Here is a 21,755-nt window from a genome sequence, read left to right on the forward strand (position 1 = left end):
ACCTTCTTTTTCCGGTATAATAACTTGTTAAACATAGCACAGACACTTGACAAGATGTGCATATATTAAAATCACTGATTGGTGTACATTTCATGTAAGGGAGCAAGTAATTGTTACACTGCTTGCTTTCGGACGCCTATATGGCTTTTCATCTGACCCATTTCATGCTCAAAACACAAATGCATATATCTTTCTTTATTTTCTATTACCATTTTTTTTCGCTCAAAACACGAATTGAGATGCAGTGCCTGCCACGTCGGCGCATCTGCATTCCGGCGCACTCCTCCTTCGCTCCATTGAGTTTCCTACAAAAATTACTAGAAGGAACTGTGGAGTTATCGTCGACGCGATCTAAAATGATGGTGGTTAAGCCAGTGTGGGATCGATTTGCTATAATTGTATTTCGTTCATCTGGCTTCTAAGGGCTTTTCGAGTTCCCAAATTGAATATCTTCAACGGAATAGGAATGCAGGCAGTTATGTGATTATAATTTTTGCGTGTACGCAGAGACCTTATTACCCTGCCGTGTTAAGAAAACTGATTGGTTGGACATTTGGACGGTAAAGCGTAAGAAGTGACGCCGAAAGAACGCCTGAAACCACAAGGATCAAGAATAAATAAGTGCTTGTACTACGCAACGATAACACGGCAGCACAGCAATCGCAGCTCCAGAATTCCCTCTAGAAATTTCTGTAGAAAGAATATATGCTTTACATGTACCGGTGTTCGCGTTTTCGCTGCACATGGTGTGAGCGATATTCGCGTGTCCGTTAAAAAAAATCCCCAATAAATGCGCTAGGGGTAAAGGCGAACTTATTAAAGGACATCTAGGGGAAGGTTGGCTAAACCTGGTGTGTGCTTTCAACAGCGTCAGTCTGCTGCCACATGCAAGCTGCTTCGGATTGCGGGCCGGTCTCTTACACTGTCAAGGGGTTTTAAGAGTTCGTTGAAGTTCTCTCAAACTTCTGCAGATGTACCAGGAAAATCTTCTCAGGGTCACGTGGAAGTTTACGCGTATCGAGAAGTCGGAGTGCATAGCTGCTGTTCGCCGTATTTAAGTCAGAAAGGTAAAAAAGTCACTTCAGTCTGGATATTTCTTACTTGCTTCTTTCCTATTTATTTCGAAATAGATAGTGTACCTTTCTCATACGTTCGTGTTACAACATCTGGGCTTTGTACAGTCATTGAAAATGCGAGCAACCAAGTCTTTATTAACCTTCTTCGTGAGGCCTACAACGTTCTTCTCCTCACTCAAAGAGAACGCCTGAAATATCCTGAAATATTTGGAGGCAATAGAGAAACCATCATCGTTCGGTGTCCCCAAATGGCGCTATGGGCAAAGACCGACCAAGGTGAGCACTACCTATTTTCCGTGGTCCGTTGATCGATGACGACGACCAGCGTGTTTTGCATGACAAAGCCATAACAAAGCTAATAGTCCAATTAGGGGCTGAATTGAGACAACCGGGCCAAAAAAAAATTTAATTGTTTCTGCTCGTATATGAAACGTCCTTGCAGCTGCTTTTTTTTTCCTTTATTAGAACTTACTTACTCTTCTGTTTGAGATTCCAAACAAGAAGAGTAAGGCGCGCCCTCAGTTGCTTGACGCGCCCATTTAACACATCATAATCAGTCGGTGCCGCGGGACGGCGCGCAATCACTGGTTTCACTCGATAACGTAGAAGCCTGTTGTGCGACGTCATTGATCTCCTGCTCTCGTGGAACGCTGCCAGGCGACAGTAGACAGCTCGCATGCACTTGCAATCGGAGAACGTGACCCCAAATTGGCTAGTTCAGTGACCGCCTTGACGCCTGGTGCTGCGCACTTTATTTACAAGGACACTCACACCACGTCCAGTTGACGGGCGACCGTCGCCGCAAGCAGAGAAACGCTCGACCCTGCTCTTGTCGCTCGTGCTTCTACTCGCGCTAAATTGCTAACTTTGACAGGATGCGTGTCCAGCTATGCGCGTAAAGTGTCGCGATGATATCAATGAAGCCCGAAGGCTCGTACGCACAAAGGAAAATGCTTACGACGCTTGAGACGCAGGTCATTTTCAGAAGTACGTAAATGTTGGCCTTCCTACAAGAGGCCATATTATATCTAGAGACTCGCAGGAATTTATTTCAATCCTTTCCAGGCTCTTACAGAGATGCAACAAAGCGTCAGTAAACTACGTCACGGGGCAACGCGATGGAAGGCACGATACCACGGCGTCTACACGCTACTCTCTCGAGGGTAGACGTCGAGCAGTCACACGTTGGTGGGTGACTACTTCAGCAAATCGCTCGACATATTTGGCAGTACCATCGGAGAGAAAGCGGAAGCCGCAACATCGACACACACACACACATATATCTGAGTGACCCTGGCTAACGCTCCCAGGGCTAGATCTATAGTAAAGATAAATACCCAAGTTAGTGGACGGATTGATAGTCGCCGTCGTAGCACAACTGGTAGTGCAACGCACGCGCAATGCGCAAGTTGTGGGCTCGGCTCCCCTCGGGCGCCAAGTTCTCTTTTCGTCTACTGTCCTATCCCTTTTCTTTATTATTTTAGACATTTCCCCTTCAACCACAGCAAATTTCTCCCAATGCTTTCCTTGGCTTCATTGTCTGCTAGCATTCACATGGTCATGATTAAAAAACATCGAACCCCTCAGTTGCCCTTCTCTTTGTTGCATATATATATATATATATATATATATATATATGCTATAAGGTATCGCGAGCCCTTCTCGGTTCTCGACCAAGTGCGAGCACCATCCTCCAAGCTGAAGTACACGTTTCTCAACTTCGCCGAGTCACTCCACCTGTTGATCTCTGCAACGCGCTCAAACTGAGCCAACCAGTGTTCTTATTCTTCTAAAATATTTCCATGGAACACTTGCGGCACTAGTATATTCTGAAGCAGGTACTCAGTTGCCGGTGTGGCCGTACCTTGCACAACAGTCGGTGGAGCCGTCGACATTCCTTCAGAAAGCAGTCCTTCCATACTGGTCCGTGGGGGCGCCGATGTTGTTTCGGAGACGTGATGACGCTCCGGAGGCAATCCTCGGATTCGCCTGCTGGCCCGATGGACAGGTGTGTTCACTAGTATAGCGCTGGTACTCCCGCTACCAGAAAGGGTTTGTGGCATCGCATGAACCGTACCCAGCAACTCCGCCAGTTTGGTCATGAACTGACACTTGAGGACGAGCACAGCGTTGGCAAGATAAACAGCTGGACAAGATGGCGTGGATATTCTAAAGCCTGCGTCCTCAGCCTCTACGTCCTCCTTTTCAATGCCCGCATCTAGCAGAGCGTGCGTCCCAGTCTAACTTCTTTCTTAGCGTGGGCGTATGACACCTTGTGGCATTATATATATATATATATATATATATATATATGACCATGTAAAAGCCAACTGACAATGAAGCCAAGGAAAGCATTGGGGGAATTAGGACTTGTAGGCAAGGTGCTCACAAACGAGGATGAAACCGCGCAATACATAGGGCAAAGAGCAAGACAAAACAGTACGAGCGCTCGTGTTTTGACCTGCTCTCTGCCCCGTCTATTGACAATGACACACGAACCGGCCTGCACTTCTAAACGTATGCGGAAACACTCCGGATACCGCTTACGTTCTGGCCTAATGCGGAGAGAAAAGGAAGGCCTCGCATTGCACCGTGTGCGACATTGAACATTCTTTGACCTTACCGCACCTAATTTCTGAGCTTCTGCAGCCTCAGTCACCTGTATAAAGAATTGAAACCAGCCGAATAATTTTCGCCGGAGAAATGGAACAGCCCACCACGTCAGAATTTGCACCCGCCGCGGTAGCTTAGTGGCTATGGCGTTGCGCTGCTGAGCTTAAGATTGTGGGTTCAATCCCAGCCGCGGCTACAGCATTGGAATTGGGGCGGAATGCAAAAACGCTCGTATAGTTAGATTTGGGACACGTTGCACAACCACAGGTGGTCAAAATCAATTCGGAGTGCCACACTACAGCCTGCCTCATAATCATATCGTGGTACTGGCACGTAACACCCCCCCCCCCCCCCCCCCCCCGCCGCAGTAGGACTTCATATATTAATCTTGTAATAACACTTAGTTTTTTTTTTTTTTTTTTTTTTTTTTTACAGATGCGCTTCACTATGAAATGCAATAGTGGTTGTCTAGCACATTATTATGCTCGGGAGCTTATTGCGATAGTGCAGCGATGCGATGCGCTTTTTCTGGTAATGCAAGCTTCGCAGTGAATATTGGCACATCCATATAAGTAGATAAGCGTCTCAGTAGCGAAGCAGTCTCCGCACACGTGTTTCGATAAGAAGTCGTGGCATTACAGGGAGCTACAAATGCCTGCAGCTGCTTTATCTCTTTAAGAAAGAGCTCTTATCGCTGCTAGCCAGATACGTACGAGGCTGACGTGCTAGGCTGAGGCGGGTATCGCTGCCTACATGGTGAGAGCAGCAAGACCGCACACACAACAGGGCCTTCGTCGCAATGTTTCTCTAAACGTGGTCAACGACCAAGTGAGTATTGTTTGTTGCTTTTCCGTGTAGCGCTTAAATACTCTCAAAGCCACGAACAGGTGGCAGTGCGCTAAAGCAGAGAACTACGTTCGCATTGGGTATATTGATTAGATTTAGCGTGCCAAATCAACACTACGTCTGCAACTTGCCTTCTTTGACAAAACAAATTTGTGATAAAAGAAATATATTAGTGCCGATTGAGCGGTAAATGCGAGAGAAATGTGTTAGCACTACGTCACACCTATTTGAGTTCCCGGATCTATGATTTAAACCACGTTCACCAGATTGCTAAGTGTTCATTCAGGAGCTAACTCGACACACGTCCTGCCTCTTCCAGGAGCGAAGTGATACTTACGGTGGTCCGAAGTAGACCACGGCCAGCTAAAACATATATATATATATATATATATATATATATATATATATATATGAAGGAGAAGAAAGGAAACCGAAGGGCCCGATTTTATGCTCATTTAAACTCTCCCTTCTCTTTTCTCTTTCTATCTCACCTTTCCCTTACCCCTAGTGCAGGGTAGCAAACCGGATGCTCTTCTGGTTGACCTTCCTGCCTTTCCTCTCCTTGCTCTCTCTCTAAACTCTCCCATCCCTTCTCTACCACGTGACCGCCGTCCCACACTTCGCATACATACACTTTTATCCTTTTTGATACTCCTAATGAAAAAAAAAAAACTGCGCTGATACATTTCAGCATAATCAGGGTCAGCATAGAGAAGAAAATTTGCCAAGTCAATGGCAGTAACTAATGTTGAATTCCAATGGCGGAGCCGGAGCAGCCAACGGACTCCGCGAGCGAGCACTCGACTCTGGCGCAGAGCAACGCCTCCAAATCCGCGAGTGGAACACAACCTGCGCCGCCGGAGCAAGGCGGAAGCGGAAGTTCTATCCTTCTGGCGCTGAGTTACCCAGGATACCTTGCGTGTTGTCATTCCCTTCCGCTGTTTGCTCACAGCACCACCGCACCGGTCACTTGTCTATTCCGCGCCGTTCACCTGCTGCTTAAAAGTGCGGAATGGATATCTCGCCAAGCGCGCAGCAGATTTTGTCTGCTATGGTGAGCACACAGTATGCGGACAAACATGGTAGGCGTCTAGCCGACTACTTTGGGCCTCATCGCGGGAATGCGGAACATCCTTCAAATTCCCGCTCGTAAGTGGCAGTTTCAGCGTCGCTGTTACTCTCCGAGAAATCGCTCGTGTCGGAACTTGAGCTTTCCGACTCGGAGCTGTCGCTGTAGAGTAGCAGAAGCAATGCCGCACGCTTTGCCGAACTATCCGAGTCGCGACAGGTGGCGCCCCCCAGCAGACAAACGTTGTAAAGGAAATGCGTCACGCAGAGTTCCGGTCCACTCCGCCTATTTTGGCGGAGCATCTTTTCCTGCTCCACGGAGTGACTCCCGCTCTGAATCCACTCCGACTCTCTCATTGGAACACTTTACTCCCGCCCTCACTCTGTCATTGGAACAAACTTGCTCCGAAACGAGCAGAAAAACTTGCTCTGACTCCGCCATTGGAATTCAACATAAGCCTGCTAAGGCACCAGTAGCAGCAGCACATAGCCATCAGGCCGCCAACCACTTATCGCCGGGAACGTGAGAAGCAAAACACTTTGCGAGCCATCGTCCATCCACTCTCTCCCTATCTCGCCCTATTTTCAGAAACGTCAAGTATGCAGCCAGTATGCAGTGATATTCCGAAGGCCTCTTACGGTGTGAGATTCCGAGCACGCGTGTTTGCCTCGGTATTGCGAAACATCCGCTGAGTTCTTTCAACCGTAAAAGGATCTAACACAGACCTAGGAAACAAGGGAGGAGCCTTTTTTTTTAGTCATGTTGGAGCTTGTGTTTATTTGCGTCGCCTTAGCGTAATTATTCACCCGTGGATGAGAAAGCACACAAGAGGGCAAACCAGCTCTACAGTGTCACCCCGTGTTTCAGAAAAGACCCATAGCTTGAAACAATGAACTGTGGATGACTGAGAGAATGCAGCCTCCATTCCTTCTCTCAGACAGGGCTACTGCCGGTAAACGTGGCTTTATTTTTTTTTTTCACTACCAATATGAAGAATATACGCTAAGCATAGAAATGATAAGCATATGGTACATAAATACGTTAGAATGCTCGGCCTATGGCTCCGAACTAGGCATAATAGAATATGATGGGCTCGTACGTGTTTTCACAGAGCATAGAGAAGACGCAGCCAGACGATTCTGTACCGTTGTGTTCTTCATCACAGCCAAAAAAAGGTTGTAACGAGTATACAGGCACTTTTTGCTTTTTACTTATATACCTACATCAGTGCCAGTTCCGCACCACTGATGTGTAAGAACCCTTTAGGTTTAATAGTAAATTGACGTACGTCGATCATAATATTTTTTTTTCTTTCTTTGTCACATTGTTTTCGAAACGCCACATTTACTTATCAGAGCGACGTTAAAAATATATTACACCATCTTCCCGTAGGGGAACCTTGAATAGTATGCGAAGCAGCCATGGGGCCCGACTCAAGTTACCATTAGTTTTCAGATCGGCCTGTCGAGGCTGCCGTTTCGTGACAGCGGCTAGAGCCCTCTACTCCGCGGCGCGGTCCACGGCGCTAACACTGGCGTTGACGTAGGCGCTGTCCGTGGCACTCATCGCGGCGTTGCGGGAGGAGAATGAGAGGACGATGTGAATGATGATGATTGGGCGAATCACCGGGGGATCATTCGGGCAAAACGTCGGAAGAGTTCTCCGGAACCGGAAGCGTAACCGGAAGTGGAAGCGGAGGGAGGGAGTAGTGGCATAGCCTCGAGCATAAGATGCTTCGCCCATCTAAAACTTTCCGCCGAACCGTTTTCAGCGTTCCGTCTTTCAATAAATAGAGTGGCTCTAGCTAATCAGACGTCCTCTTTTAACAGCTTCGCTGTTACAATTACGGCTGGCTTAACAGCTTCGCTGGAGAATTTATTTTCTATATTTAATTATTTTATTATAATTATAATTATTATTACTATATTATTATTATTTTATAATTGTAATTATTATTATAATTTATATTTATATTTTATTTTTAATATTTAACAGCTTCGCTGTTAAAGCCAGCCGTAATTTGTGGTGCGTAGCAAGAAACTACTCATAAAGTAAAAACTTTCTTGCCGAGGCTGGATTCGAACCCACATACCCCCAGTCCCAAAGCGAGCGTCGTAACCACTAGGCTATACAGCCACTTTTTTTTTTCTTTCCTGGTATTTATTGCGAATATAAAACGTACATGCGTAAGATATTTTCATAGCAGCCAAAACAGACTTAGAGCCGCGTCTACAAGCACAAAACAAACACTTCACAGTACAATTATTACGGTAAGAGTTCTCTAAAAGGGAGGCAAAAGGATACACTGCATCAACAATGGATACCATTCTGGTTGGGATTCACTCTGATCATAAAAGTCTTTCAGTTGTGAAATCATCCGAATGAAATGTGACTTCGAAGATACAATTGGTTCTGCATTCCGGTCTAGCAAGCTAGTTTTCCATAAACTGTGCAACGCCATAAGTAAGAGCATGTCAAAAGGCACATCTTCACATTTAGGTGGTATCAGATGTCGTATTGTATAAGCATTTATATCAAGATCATTTTTAAAGTCCTTTGGAGAACGTCCCAAAACAATATGACATCCTTGCAATCAATAAAGCAGTGTTCTATAGTTTCCAGTACATTACGGAGACGACAGTTAATCGAAGATACAAAGATACATTTCCTATTTAACCAGGTTTTAACAGGTAACGTTTCAGTGTGCACTTTGAAGAAGAATGTTTTGGTGTGTGGAGGAATAGGCATTTTACAGACCCGTGCAAGGACGTCATCTCCAGGTAAGCCGATGTACAGCGATCGGTATAACGGAGGTTTAAAAAGCATATCAATTAGATCTTTATACAAATTTTTCCTGGAGATAGAGAACAAATACTCATTTGAGAACCTCACTGCAAGAAAACGCACTGAGAGGCACACTTCACGCATGAATCCCTGCAAATATGAATGCAAAGCAAAATTTCCCGAAATTACTACATTTGGTGAAACGTTGACGAGATTAACTTGCAAAAACGCCTGAACTAATGGGTGAGAACAGTCTCGAAAAAAGATGAAACGAGACGCTAATAATCTAACATAAAGGTGAACCAGGCCAAGACCGCCTGCACTAACTGGTCTGAAAATATTCTCACGCCTCGTTGGCTCATAAGATGATGACCAAATCAAGGTTGCAAATATTCGGTGAAACTGCTGTGTGTAAACCCTGGAACAATTTATTATTTGCCGCACATAGAAGACTTTTGTTGCCAAAAATAAATTGCACGATTTAGCTCTGCCAAAGACGGAGAGATTAGGCGAGACAAATGTTTGGGCATAACGTCTTAAGGCTGGCACACGTTCTCTCCAGTAATGTGCACTTGACTTACATGCATCCAATGGAACGCCCAGGTATTTTGGTGGTTGACAAGTTCATTCAATACCAGCGAAATGTGTCAATTTAAAGATCCATGAGCCAAACCAAAGCCCCAAACTTTTAGCACACCTCATTCGTGCACCAAAAATTGCACCAAATTTCTCTATCTTAGACACCACAGTTGTGATACTGCGCGTTGTGATACGTGCAAAAGAAAGCGAGGTCGTCTGCATATGCCAGCACCTTTACCTCTGTTCCAAAAACACTGAAACCATGAATATTACTAGAGTGAACTACGTTGAAACACAGTGGTTCCAAGTAAAGGGTACAAAGTAATGGCGACTAAATTCATTCCTCTGTGAAGCTAGGCTATACAGCCACGCCAGCAGAGCATGCATTTATGCGAGCCTTATGATTGCGTTCGAGCGTCGTCGTCTTCGTCCACAGATGGCGCGTTCTTACGCTCTTGCTCTGCGAGGTGAAGAGGTTTTGCGCGCTATGAGAGCGAGAGATGCATTCACGGAGGGAGTCTCCTGGAACGCGGTGTCGGCATTGGAACGCGGTGGCGGTGTTGCAAACTGACCTATGCAACGCGCAGTGACGGCCGTAAGTCCGCGACGCGCGAAAAGAAATTATCATCATCATGAGTAATAAGGTGAAAAGTTCGCGCGCACTTCCGTAAAATGCTGGGCTACGATCGCCCAACTACGCTGTTTCAAGCGTTACGCGGCCGAGTACAAGGTTAAGCGTTTTTTTTTTCGTTTTTTTTTTAATCTAAGAGACCAACTTGGCACAAACTACAGATGCCTCAAGGAGAATCCTTCGCTCGATGGAAGAAGCTCGAAAAGGAGGAGGGGGTGGGACTGGTTTGGCACCGTTTCAGCATATTTTCCCACCACGATTATAATATCCGACGATCTTACATAAGCGCCAAGTCGGCGTCCCTGATGAAATTTTACTCACATATGAACGAAAAAAGTGGGCTTGTGAAACCACTAAGATGCTTCCGAGGGGCCCAATGCTCGATGCACAAGGGGCCGCATGAAAAAGGCAATATTACATGACGCAAGTGTACCTTTGCTCATTCCACCATCCGCTGAATAAATAAGAAAATGGTCGTAACGCACGTCAAACATCACGACTTACCACTGGCAACTTTTTTTTCTTCTTCTTCTCAACCACAAAGCAAAAAACAGTTGAAGAAAATTCACTAGTCACTGCGATTTTGTTACTAATGACAGCAACAAGTCAACTCCTACTTGAATATAGAAAATAACCTTGACAAGTAACTCTTTTCAATCAAGGCTACCAAAGATCTATGATTTGAGTTTACCTTAGAGAAGAAGGGGGAGAAGTATATTCGCATTAAAAACGTTTGATCCGTCTCAGTATAATGCCCGATAGCCGACCTTTTTTAATTCGTTTCTTGGTTTATTTTTTTAGCATTTCTGTTTTTCTTCTGCATAGCGCTACAGGAAATTTGCGCAGCGTCTACGAAACTAGCGAAGTCTCACTGAGCCTTATAGCGTTCCACGGTTGTAATGTGCAGCAGATAAGAGCTGAGCACAACTCCTCAAGTTTCTTTGCCGTTTTACGGCTTCGGTGTCATTCGACTAGCACTCGTCCGTGGCAACTAAAACGAAATAGAGTGCTCAAAGAGAACGTGACAGGAAAGTGAGACGGCGGAGTAATAACGTCGTATTACGCAACTCTTGCCTTCTCCTTCTTTGTGCCCGCTCTCCCCTTGCAGACCGGCAACTCTTGCCAGCCGAGATCGGTGCCAAAATAGCCATGGAACTGACTGTGCAAAGCCGGCAGAGTGAGTAGACCGTCGTTTTTCGGTGCTCCCGCAACGCTTCCGATGTCCAACTTCGCGTAGTCACATTTGTCGGAATCGGGGTCAAACCAGAAAAAGCGCAGAGTTTAAGGGTAAATGCATCGCATATTTGCACCTTGTCTAACTTGGCGGTGCTCCTTTCGACAATATAATCTTTAGCCAGTCTATATTAGTATGCTTTTGACTCCGTATTCTTAAACATTCTCTCATTTTAAGTGTCAAGTCGAATTCTGAAAGCTCAAGGTTGCACCGGAATTCCATTGAAGTGCAATTACTTTGCCTCATATACATTCGTCGGTAATCCTTACTTGAGTATCTGCTTGGGAACAATTTCTTTCCTCAACCGCTTTCGAGAAATGCAATAAAAGAAAGAAACAGTGTCTGTTTATACAAACACGTACATCAGGAATTAGCGAGTACCGTTATGAAATATTGCGACTAATAAATTGGGGGGGGGGGGGGGGGGGGGGGGGGGAGTGCAGTGCTGCTTTCAATGAAAGTCGGCACGCCGCGCGACTTTAAGTAACCTACATTATTGGGCGTATGGACGCCGGTACTGTGTTCGCAACGCTCTCTGCCGCTCTGACGTTCATTCCGCGCACGTACGCTGAAACATTGCAGACTGTCGGCTTTACTAGCGCTTTAATATATACACGCGCAACGGTTTAACACCTGTATGGGTGCTTGGGTGCTTGGTTGTCCCATGGCAAACATGCTCACATTTAAGGGGTAAGATCGAATTGTTGGTGGGAACCAAGAATTTTGTTTTGTTTGCCCACTTTTTGGGGCAAGTATAAATGATAGTAGCTGCGACATTGGACACGAAAAGTTCATTGCAATTTCGATGCGGTCGCTGTCAAGTTTTCGTGGCGGATATTTCTGTGCGCTCCAGGTGGTCAGATATATTACACAGTTTTCAACTTCGCGTTTTCTCGTCGCACGTCTGGTTAGAGATCGCTGCCGTGTGCAATAAAACTATTTAAAGCTACCCATGGGACAAACCAACACCCATAAGGGTGTAAAAAGCTTTAGTGTGTTGAATTGGCGGGACTGTTCTTCAGTTTGAAGAGATTGCTGCAAAGTCGTCATGCTCCATATGCCAGCGTTTATTATTATTTGTGTTTCCATCCGCTGTTATATTTAGAACAGGCTTTGACGAACAAACTTGCGTACGTTGTATTTGGGCGCGCGTTCCTATACCGCGGTTGCCTTCTATATTTACCTTAACATATCGCATGAAAGCACAAAGAAAACAGTTGCCGCGTCTTTTGTTGTTGTTTTTTCGTAGTAAACGAAGCTCTCTTATACTTAGCAACTTACCTCTGGCGCATGTTGTGGCGTTCAGCTGTAACTGCGGATAAAATAGATTCGAATGTCAGTCGAATACTTTACTTACAATTAACATGTCAGAATTATCCGCGAAATTGTTTCTCTAGTCGTTAGTTTTGCAAGAAGTTGTCAACACGAACGTGGTGTATGAATTTCAAAGTTGCTCTTCGCGTCATTCATACCGTCTCTCTCAACGTTTAGCCGCGTGACAACGTTTACACTAAACGCAATACGACGCGAGCACAAATGTCCTTATTCCGGGCTTTTAATGCATCCTCAACAAACAACCAAACTTTCGTAGTACATTCAGGGACATGCCTTGTGTTGTCCAAGAGCAGGTCAAGCTTTTGCTATAAATTTGCGTACTACTCGCTTCCAGGAACACTAATAACATTTATTTTTATCATTATCCAGTGTTTTTGTAAGCTATCATGAAGTTTTCATTCATTTATGTACTCCAATCTTGCAGTACATTTCCGTAAATGTTCGACTACAACTTTCTTTTTAGCAGAAAAGAATGTGTTACTGGCTCTCGTCGTTTCTTTTTTATTATTTAAGTTTCGAGCACTATCATTCCTACCTTTAAGCGGGGGCTTGAGATCGATATTCTTTTTTTCTATTCAACTTAAAGTATGTTAGCGCTAAAAAGCTTTACAGTGTCAGCTGATGGTGACAGCATGTTAGCGTGCAGCCATGGTCACTGTATGTCTCAGAGAGTGTAACTATTCACTCGTTCAATTTGAATACCTTAACATTGCAAACATAGCACTTGAGCAGATCGGGCGCACTCGCAACAGACACGCGCTGTTCATTCACTCGAAGGATACAATGAATGTGTGTTTCACTGAATCATATGTGATTTCGCGATGCATCAAATGTGCTCCGAAGTGCAGGGCCAACTAGCTGGCGCCGACCTAGAGGAGTACGCAACCGTGTTTTCCTCGGCAGAATGGCCGACATTTAAGTGCTCAGCTAGCAGCGTCACATCTCACTCGGGCCTTTACACATCAGAAACTTATGCCTTGCACCGCGCAGACTCACTTTTCCGGCCGTTATCAGAGTATGGAAACTCGCTCCCGGCTACGGTGGCGTAACCTTACGCAAGAATAAATGAGTACAAGAGAGAATGAGCCCTCGAGTTTCCGCGTTGGCCATTGTGCGCGACGGTGGCGTGACAAAAGGTTGTAACAAAGAACTTCTGAAGCCACGGCGTATTCATCGACTGGCCTATCAAGTATAGTCGCTTCCAAGCGGTCGTACATAAGGGAAAACATTAGGGGGAGAGGAGGAGCACAAAACACATTTAGAGAATATTTACATATACTTTTGCAGCTGACAAGATGGTGGTTAGTATTCGTAGGCGGATATAGCACCCCTGTTGGGAAGGCGGGCAAATGGGTGAACAATGAGGCGAAACTTGTATTCCTCAAACCGCCAGCATCCGGTAATGATGGCATTCACAGTGCTCTAATTTTCAAAAACAAGGAAGTGAAATACATCATCTTCTATACATGCTCTTAATGACATGCGCGACCTTATCAGCTTCGGGCATCATTGGGTGCACCTTGCAGCGCACAGCGCGCACGTCCTGGATGTACAGTCAGCCACAAAAGCTTACGGACCACGGAATCTAAAAAAAAAAACGGTCAATTCCCGAGCAGCCTGCAGCAATAGCCAGTAAACCTGTATACGACAATGTTGTTAGGATATTCTAGTCGAGGCCCGAAATGCAAGTACCAAACTATGTTGTGAGGCTGCAGAGATATTCCGCTTTTTCTCAGATTTCATGGTCCGTAATATTTTGTGGTTGACTGTGCGTAAGGTAGGATTCAGCGCACATCTGGAAACGCGAAGCGAGGTATTTTTGGCCTGCCAAATACCTTTTTTTGGCACGGCCTGCCAAATACCTCTCGAAACGTTTCCTTGCATATTGTTCAACTGGCCAGTTTTTCCTCATAGGTTTCAGACGCAAGCCTTCGCTGCACCTTTTAAGTAGAATATCAGATTTGCCAGCATGAGAGTTGGGTTTCATCGGTTATGCGAGCTCACGCGCTCTACGTCTGTCGCTGGTCCTCTATGTTAACGCAGTCGGTGCCGTAAAAGGAATCTGCATGGGTCAAGCCGGTTGCGCTAAGATAACGGTGGGCACTTTAGTTGATAAAGACTCGAGGTTATTCTCGCCTCGAATTGGCATTGCAGACCCAACCAGGGAGCGTCTGCAGCGGAGCGCCTCCTTGTGTGGAGTAAAAACATCCAACATTCACCAAAAATGTTACGGGAAGAAGAGAAGCACGAAATATACTATTTACAGAACATTTATAATGACTTCAGTGGCTGACAAGATGGTTGTTGTTTTGTCCTGTGTACGTCTTAGTCACACCCACTGTAGGGGATTCGCCAACACAAGTGGATAAGGCCTAATAAATGTAGAAATTAAACTTAACTTGCAAATTTCCTAAAACTAATAAATTCAATATTACAGGCGCAAGAAAAGAAAATGATTAACGTAGTCTGAATTGCATTCTACTAGAAAAGTTAAATGATAAATGAAGAATATTTAGATGGGCAATCGCTGAATGAATAATAAATTCCTGGACACCGGCGCAAACATCCCTCTGACTGTACCCAAGAGTCGGAGCTCCAAATGACAGGTTGACGTAAATTGTCACGTTCAGGCCAATCTTGCGGAAGGGTATTTCAAGGGCAGTATAACAAAGTGGCGGCACGACAGAAAGACGTGCATTATTGTTTCCTTCTCCTTGCAGAAAATGCCAAGAGGGAAACACCTCAAATCAGACCTGGGTAGGTAAACATTTCGAGAGGGAATCCGACAATGCAATTTGGTGAGAGATACTTCAAGCCTGCGTATATTAAATGATTGACTACACCAGGAATATATCAGGGCTGTCGATACTCAGGAGAATCAGTGGGCATGGGGTTAGACAAAGCTTGCTTAAGGGGGCCTAGAACACTGTTTTGTTCGAATACTAGAAATGCATTTGAAGTTAAAATACAACATTTTAGAAATACTTCGCAGCAAAAAGGACTTCAGTAGGCCCACCAGAAGCGCGGAGTTATTGAAAATCAAAGATCACCGTTGGTCCTCTTCGCGGTGTTCCCTCTCCTTCTCTAATGTCTTGCACTGTGACGGCTACAATGGAGCGGGGCGTGCAGAACGCTCCGCCTTCTGTAAAAGTCACCGTGGCGCGCAGATCAAATTCGATTTTGGATGTTCACGTAGACACCGATATTTTCGATTTTGGCGGCTACGACGCGTGAAACGCCAAACGCGGTTGTCCTCAGCGAACAGCAGTGAGCTCAGCGAGCGGATTCGTCACGGCACCCCGCGGCGGCCGCGACATCTATGCTACGTAGTAGACGCAGCTACATACAAGTGTAGTGCGCATGCGCAGCGTTTGCAATGCGCACGACGGGGCTTGAGTGCGCGCTCATACGCTCCAGTCTGACAGTCCTACTTGGTGCGGACCGACTTTTTCCTGCTCCAGCTTACCTGTTGCATAGTAGCCACATCCAACTTGCGCATTTTTAACTGCTGTCGATAGCTGAAAACGAAGCATTGCCTGCCAAGGCGTCTAGCAAAGGAGTGGCCTGTAGTGAGCTTGCGCTGACAAGCGTACGTGTGGTGTGACCTTACGGTTCGCGTAGTTAGAGGCTAGTTTAGTGTTCAAAGCTAATCGAGAAATTATATAGCGATACCCAATCGATACGACAGCAATAAGCAGCGTGGTCAAAGTTTAATTCCTACGCGGGAGGCAGTGGCTGAGCGTGAGCAGACGATTGCCGGCTTCTTTCGTTAGTTCGTAATTCTTACCGAAATTCGAAACGCAGATTTTCGCTTACTTCAGCTTGTTCAATAAACTGCGTCAATAAATATACACATGAACGGTATAAAGAAGCGCACTGATCCAAACACCCTCCTTGATTGATGTCAGCTATCAGCCGATAGCAGCCATCTATGGGAATCTTGCATATGATGACATATGCAAGCCGCCGGCAGCTTCGAAACAGGTAAGGAGAAAGCCTCGTTTGAAAACAAAGTATTTGAGAAAAAGGTTACTTCGCGCCCTGCTTGTCAGCTCCGCGTATGCTGAAGCTATTCTGCACTGCCGGTGAATTCGTTTAGGGACGTTTCATTTTTCAATAATTAGACAACTTGCAGCTCTGCAGACGCCTGCGACTTTAGTGCCCAACATTCGCAATTGTGTTCAAGCAAATTCGGTAATTGATTTAATGTAACGAGACCTGGTGCCCACGCCCGCACAAACGTTCGCATATGTCCTCTTCTGTTTCTAGCCTCCAAACAAAACTCCCGGACCCACATAAATGGTGCCAACACTTTCAAAGGCGATGTGCCACAGCCGAACTTCAATGGAAACGAGAAGTATAGCACCACCCGCTTGTATGCCGATATCATCGGAGTGGAAAACAGCTACAGTGTTCCTCTCAAGCCTGAAGGCCCTCGTAGCAGCGTCACACTGGAGTGGAAGAACGTTTCATACGCCGTTAAACAACGAAAAGGTATGTTTTTTTTTTTACCAAGGAAAGTTTAGGTTCGCTCAATGGCTGATTTTAGAGTTGTTGAAACCTTTTAAATGGTGCTACAAGGATTCGTGCTATGGTGCCAACATTTGAAGTACATTGAAACACCATGTTCACAATACTGCGCCTCAGCACGTACAGTTACCACGCCCCTGTTAAGTCCGTGAGGTACCCCGCGTACTAAAGATGGTTTCACACAGCGCGTGGACAAAAGGGACGCAACTTATGAGAAATTTCATGGCCAATACTACTGCCCTATTAAGGTCTGAGCTGTTTTACGCAAAGAGCTGTTTTGATCTGCTTTTCACCAAGAGGGTTGTCCTCGTGCCTTGTCAGTCATTGAGCCTGTTGCCGCCCTCCTGAAGTGGCGATGTAAATTGGACGTTAAGATTAAACTCAATAAACTCAAACTCCAACACAAGTTGTTGTTTTTTTTTTTTTTGAATTTGAGCTGGAGTCGTCTCCAGCTACGCGCGCACACTTCAACTGTATGTATTTATACACCGACCCTGACACACTATTAGAAGAAGAAATTTTTTTTTTCGTTGTAGCGTATCTCATTTCACGCTTGGAATACGCGTAGTTGCGGCATAAGTGCAAGCGTTGCTGTATACATGCATGCGTCTTGAAGCGAGGCTCTGACATGGCTCGTATTTTTTTAGGCACACGTTTTTTTTTTTTTGCCTACCTCTACACGTCTACACCCTCGCGGTTTTGATTTCTACTCCAAACAGAAAAGAAGACGCTTGTCAAAAGCATGTACGGAAAAGCACTCCCCGGCACGATGACTGCCATAATGGGGCCTTCCGGAGCTGGAAAAACAACGCTCATGAACGTGCTTTCCGGTCATTAGTAAGTGATGACCTTTCTCTTGATAAGCATTTCTGGGAAAATTTGGTTGATTTCTCGCAGAAAATAATTCAACTGTAACACCAACAGAGCCGGTAAATTCCGAATATCATCTAGGAAAATCTCAGCCGTCACATCGAGTCTGCGCATTTTTTCGATGCCAGAAAATGTTACCTTTAGTTTTCTTGATTTAGTTTCTTACTCTTCCCTAGACAGGCTCGTCGCTGCAATGTCCTGGACAAAAAAAAAGAGCTATAACTTACTTGCAATTAAACTCCGGTTATGTTATCCGTATTCGACCTTTAACTGGTTGTTCAACGTTTATCACCCTTTATTCAAGTAAACACCTGCTATTCTGCAGCTTCTCTTAACTGGTGCACTCAATGTTCATCGGAGTCCTGAAGCAACTGTGTCATAAGCGTACGCAAGTGTAAAGTGTTCACAGTTCATCTGATAGATAATCGAGCTGTACCTGCCACTTTTCATCCTATGTGGCTGCAGCTTTAATAGAACCGGTAGAATACACCGACAAGCATACTTTCTCGATAGATTGAAGTTCTTGTTTGTAACGTAAACGTTCATTCATAGCTCAGCTTTTTTTAATAGTAGCTTTTCTTTAATTAAAGGAATTGATTTTTATTGTTTTTTTCTTGTGTTCTTTTGCGATTGTGCCATACTTTTCAAAGACAACCCTATCTATAGGACGAAAATGAACCGAAGAGCTTGCAAAAAAAGTTAGTCCGTCTCCCGCTAAGGGGAACCATGTGTGGATGCCAAGCAGCGGGGAGATGGTTAGCTTGAGCGGGAGATGGTTTCGCGGCAGCGGCCCGAACGCTCATCGCGGCGCTGCACAAGAGAGAGAATGAGGCGCGCGCACTCCGTCATGTTCATACCGCGGAACTACCGTGGCGCCCCCAGCGAAGTATGCAGCTGTCGCACCACCTGTCGTGCGCGCCGCTCCGGATTCCTAGAGGAGGGAAAGGGGAGCGTAGGAGAGGAGAGAGAGGGGGAGGGGACGCGCATGCGCTGTGGGGGTGTGGGCCGCGGGCGCCGCTCCGTACAGTAGAGGATTCCTAGAGGAGAGAAAGGGAGGTAGCGTAGGAGAGGAGAGAGAGGGGGAGGGGACGCGCATGCGCTGTGGGGTTGTGGGACGCCGCGGGAGGGACGGACAAAGCCCCCGCCATAAGCTTCTTCGCATCTAAAAAAAATGTGGTTGATCCCTCTTATATAGGAATCGGTATAGAACACGAAAGTGAAACGTGTCTTCACAGAAGTAGTGTAATGTTTATTGCACATTGATATATAATGTCTATTGGTGTTTTGTGGCTAAAGCGCCCTTAGGCGTTGATGCACCCACGCTGACGCCTGGTGGCACGTCTCCTCCATCACGACTACCAACGTCGATGACCATGAGCAACCGTCGTGCATATGGAAGCTGCACTACGCTGCACACGCTAGCACAACGCGAAAGACGAAGCACGTAACTGACACACTAATACAACGCGCAAGACAAAGCACGTAACTGAATCGTCACCGAGTCAAATCAGCGCGTACAGCGCGTCGTAATTGCAGCCTCCGCGATCAACTTCAGAAACATTTTCAGAGCTAATTGCGGAGGCCACGCTCCGCTGTGCTGAGTACGGTGAACGCCACCTAGGTGGCGTTGGTAGTGCTTCTTGATGCCAGCGTCCCTTCGAATGCTGGCATCGAGGCGTCGTAGTGCTGAGACCACCGAAGCGTTCACTGTCGGTGCGCGTTAGTGTCATAATGCAGTACTTCTCTTTTCTGCTCGTAGGTGGCGGCACCGCCCCGAGCAAGAGCGCGGGTACACGGAGGAGTGTTAGATATATAAGGCGCGTCTGTGTAGCTCTCTGCAAATGCGTTTGTGGCGCAATGGGTTAAACGCTCGGCGATCTATCGTCGCGGACCGACAGGTCGTGGGTTCGATTTCCAAATTTTGCATGTTTGTGGAACTTTTTCTTCTGGTTTCTTTCTTTGTATTATGTTCTATGACGTATTTCCGTGACGGAAATACGTCAGTGAAGTCTTGGTGGACCCCGGCATAAAACACTTTCGTGTTAAAAACCTTTCTCAGTGTTATGTTGTTAGACTTCGAGAGTTAAACCACAAGGTGTACTGCACCCCAAGCTTTACAAATATAGACATGCATAGATAACCTCATTTTACTTTAAAAAGAAACTAATCTGCAGAACGGTATAAATGCAAGGTATGCAGGAAAACTTCTTCGATCTTGAGTAATGTCAGTTCCTTTCAACTGCAGTTAGTCGATTAGATGTGCTCATGGGTTACCAGTACAGATCAAAGGTCCTTTTGATGACACCGATATGCTCCCTGACTACGAATGCAGTGAAAAAGGCTACGAAGGGGAAGTCCAGGTGAACGGCTGGATTCGCGACACGGAGCTGTTCAACCGGCAGAGCTGCTACGTGATGCAGGATGATTGCCTTTTACCGGAACTGACCGTGCGGGAGTCGCTGGACATGAGCATCCGTCTCCGCATGCCTTCTCTGCAGCCCGCCAAGCGAGCACACTTTGTACGTAGAACTTACGATATACGAACATTTGCATGTCGTTTCAGCTATACCCGACATCAGGCATAACTTTAATATTCCAACACCTTCTTTGGTCACATGTTACGGCTAACCTTACATGCCACTTCCGTGAATTAGAAAAAAAAAACAGCGGTTCTCATACCGTGATAACTTGTGCTGGTTGGTATATGTGAATAAAACGATTAACAGCGCTGAACAACGGAACGTGACTAAAAGCGCTTCGTCTTTCTCAGTGAAGTCCTGTTGTTCAGCGCTGTTACTCGTTTTCTTAAGACGCGGTTACCTTTGCTCTGGCACTGATAAGTGTTAACTGTTATCTTGTGCTGTGAGCAGGAGTCATCGTGAGCATGTGCTCGGTTTCTCTCTCTCTCTCTCTCTCTCTCTCTCTATTTCGTCCTTTTCTTTCTAAGTCCCCCTCTCCAGTCCCTTAGTGTAGGAGGAAAGGCGGATGTTTCTTCTGTTTAACCGTCCCTGCGTTTCCTTTTTTTTTTCACTTCTCTCTCTCCCTCTCTCTTGCACTGCACGTTTCTACAGTTGTTGACCGTGCATGTCAGGCTTAAGGGCTTGTGCGATTGAGAGGAGCACTGTTGGCCTGCATCACGTACGAACTACTTAGCTATTGGCAATATGCCGGGCGGTTGATTAATTTTAGTCCAACAGCTATCGCGCAAACGTCGCATTCGTCAGTTTCTGTGGGCTCTGTAGCCTTCGCGATGCAGACTTCAGGAAGTGGAGCAATCGTCGAATAGATTTCGAAAGATGCAAGCACGGGCAATGAATACATGGACGCAAAATAGCATGTGCGCGAAGCAGCACTCGCATCGCGATTTTAATCGCAGCAGACAGCTTTTGGCTTGTATGTCAGTAAACCAAATGTGATCATCGTGCCCTCATCATTATGCCATCGTTAACATTGTGTCGTCTTCACCATGCCGACGTCGTTGTCATTGTTGCGTACAATTTGGGGAGCTTTCACGCAATTTCCAGAGATTATCACATGGCTGAGTGCATTAGGGGGAACCCGGGAGCGTTTTTCCAATTGCTAGTAGATACAGCGCTCGACCGCTGGCGCCACGCTGCGCCGCTCGCGCGTACCATGTTTCTAGCCGCCGCCGTTCGAACGGAGGAGGCGTTGACGGAGAAAACGCTGGGCTGGTGGTGACTAGCCTGCTGTTGGGATCGGTGGTATTATAAACGCATCACTGTTTTGATGATCCAAATATAATCTCACTATCAGGGAGGGAGCAGTCTACCTGACTGGAGCAGTATTTTTTTATTTAGGATGTTGCTACGCTGCGCTCCGCAACACCCCAACGACCGCCACTTCGCGTCGGCGCCCGGCACCACGGCTGCCGCCGTGGCACCGGGGGTCGAACAACCGCGCTGGCAAACAGAGAGGGAAAAAAGTAGAATAAAAGCGTGATTGATATTAAGAAAAAAAATTCTACCCAGGGCGGGATTCGAACCCGCGTACGCATGATCCCGAAGCGAGGGCCGTAACCACTCAGCCATACAGCCACTTTTTTTTCTTTATTGCATGGGAGCAGTATCTTCAGCAACACAAGAAACATGGCGCTACAGGTACATATTCAAAAGTCAGGCAAGCATGTGCACGCGTCCAATAAAGGCATCCAGTCCGGCGCTGTTTCTT

General features: G+C 46.1%; 2 protein-coding genes across 3 annotated transcripts in view; one reads left to right on the plus strand and one right to left on the minus strand.

Moving 5' to 3' along the window:
- Positions 1–21,755, minus strand: part of LOC119456114 (uncharacterized) — a 99,796-nt gene that overhangs the window by 59,310 nt on the left and 18,731 nt on the right. The window lies entirely within an intron of this gene.
- Positions 4,423–21,755, plus strand: part of LOC119456111 (ATP-binding cassette sub-family G member 1) — a 41,227-nt gene continuing 23,894 nt past the window's right edge. Inside the window, exons 1-5 of one of the 2 annotated variants that reach the window (XM_037717714.2) lie at positions 4,423–4,517; positions 10,707–10,775; positions 16,437–16,661; positions 17,417–17,534; positions 19,900–20,086. In XM_037717714.2, the coding sequence (XP_037573642.1) occupies positions 10,748–10,775; positions 16,437–16,661; positions 17,417–17,534; positions 19,900–20,086 (558 nt within the window). In that variant the 5' untranslated portion in view covers positions 4,423–4,517; positions 10,707–10,747. Of the gene's footprint in view, positions 4,518–10,706; positions 10,776–14,871; positions 14,925–16,436; positions 16,662–17,416; positions 17,535–19,899; positions 20,087–21,755 lie in introns of those variants that run through there. The other variant, XM_037717713.2, reaches the window with a different exon arrangement.

Source organism: Dermacentor silvarum, chromosome 6 (genome assembly GCF_013339745.2).
Source record: "Dermacentor silvarum isolate Dsil-2018 chromosome 6, BIME_Dsil_1.4, whole genome shotgun sequence".
Lineage (NCBI taxonomy): Eukaryota > Metazoa > Arthropoda > Arachnida > Ixodida > Ixodidae > Dermacentor > Dermacentor silvarum.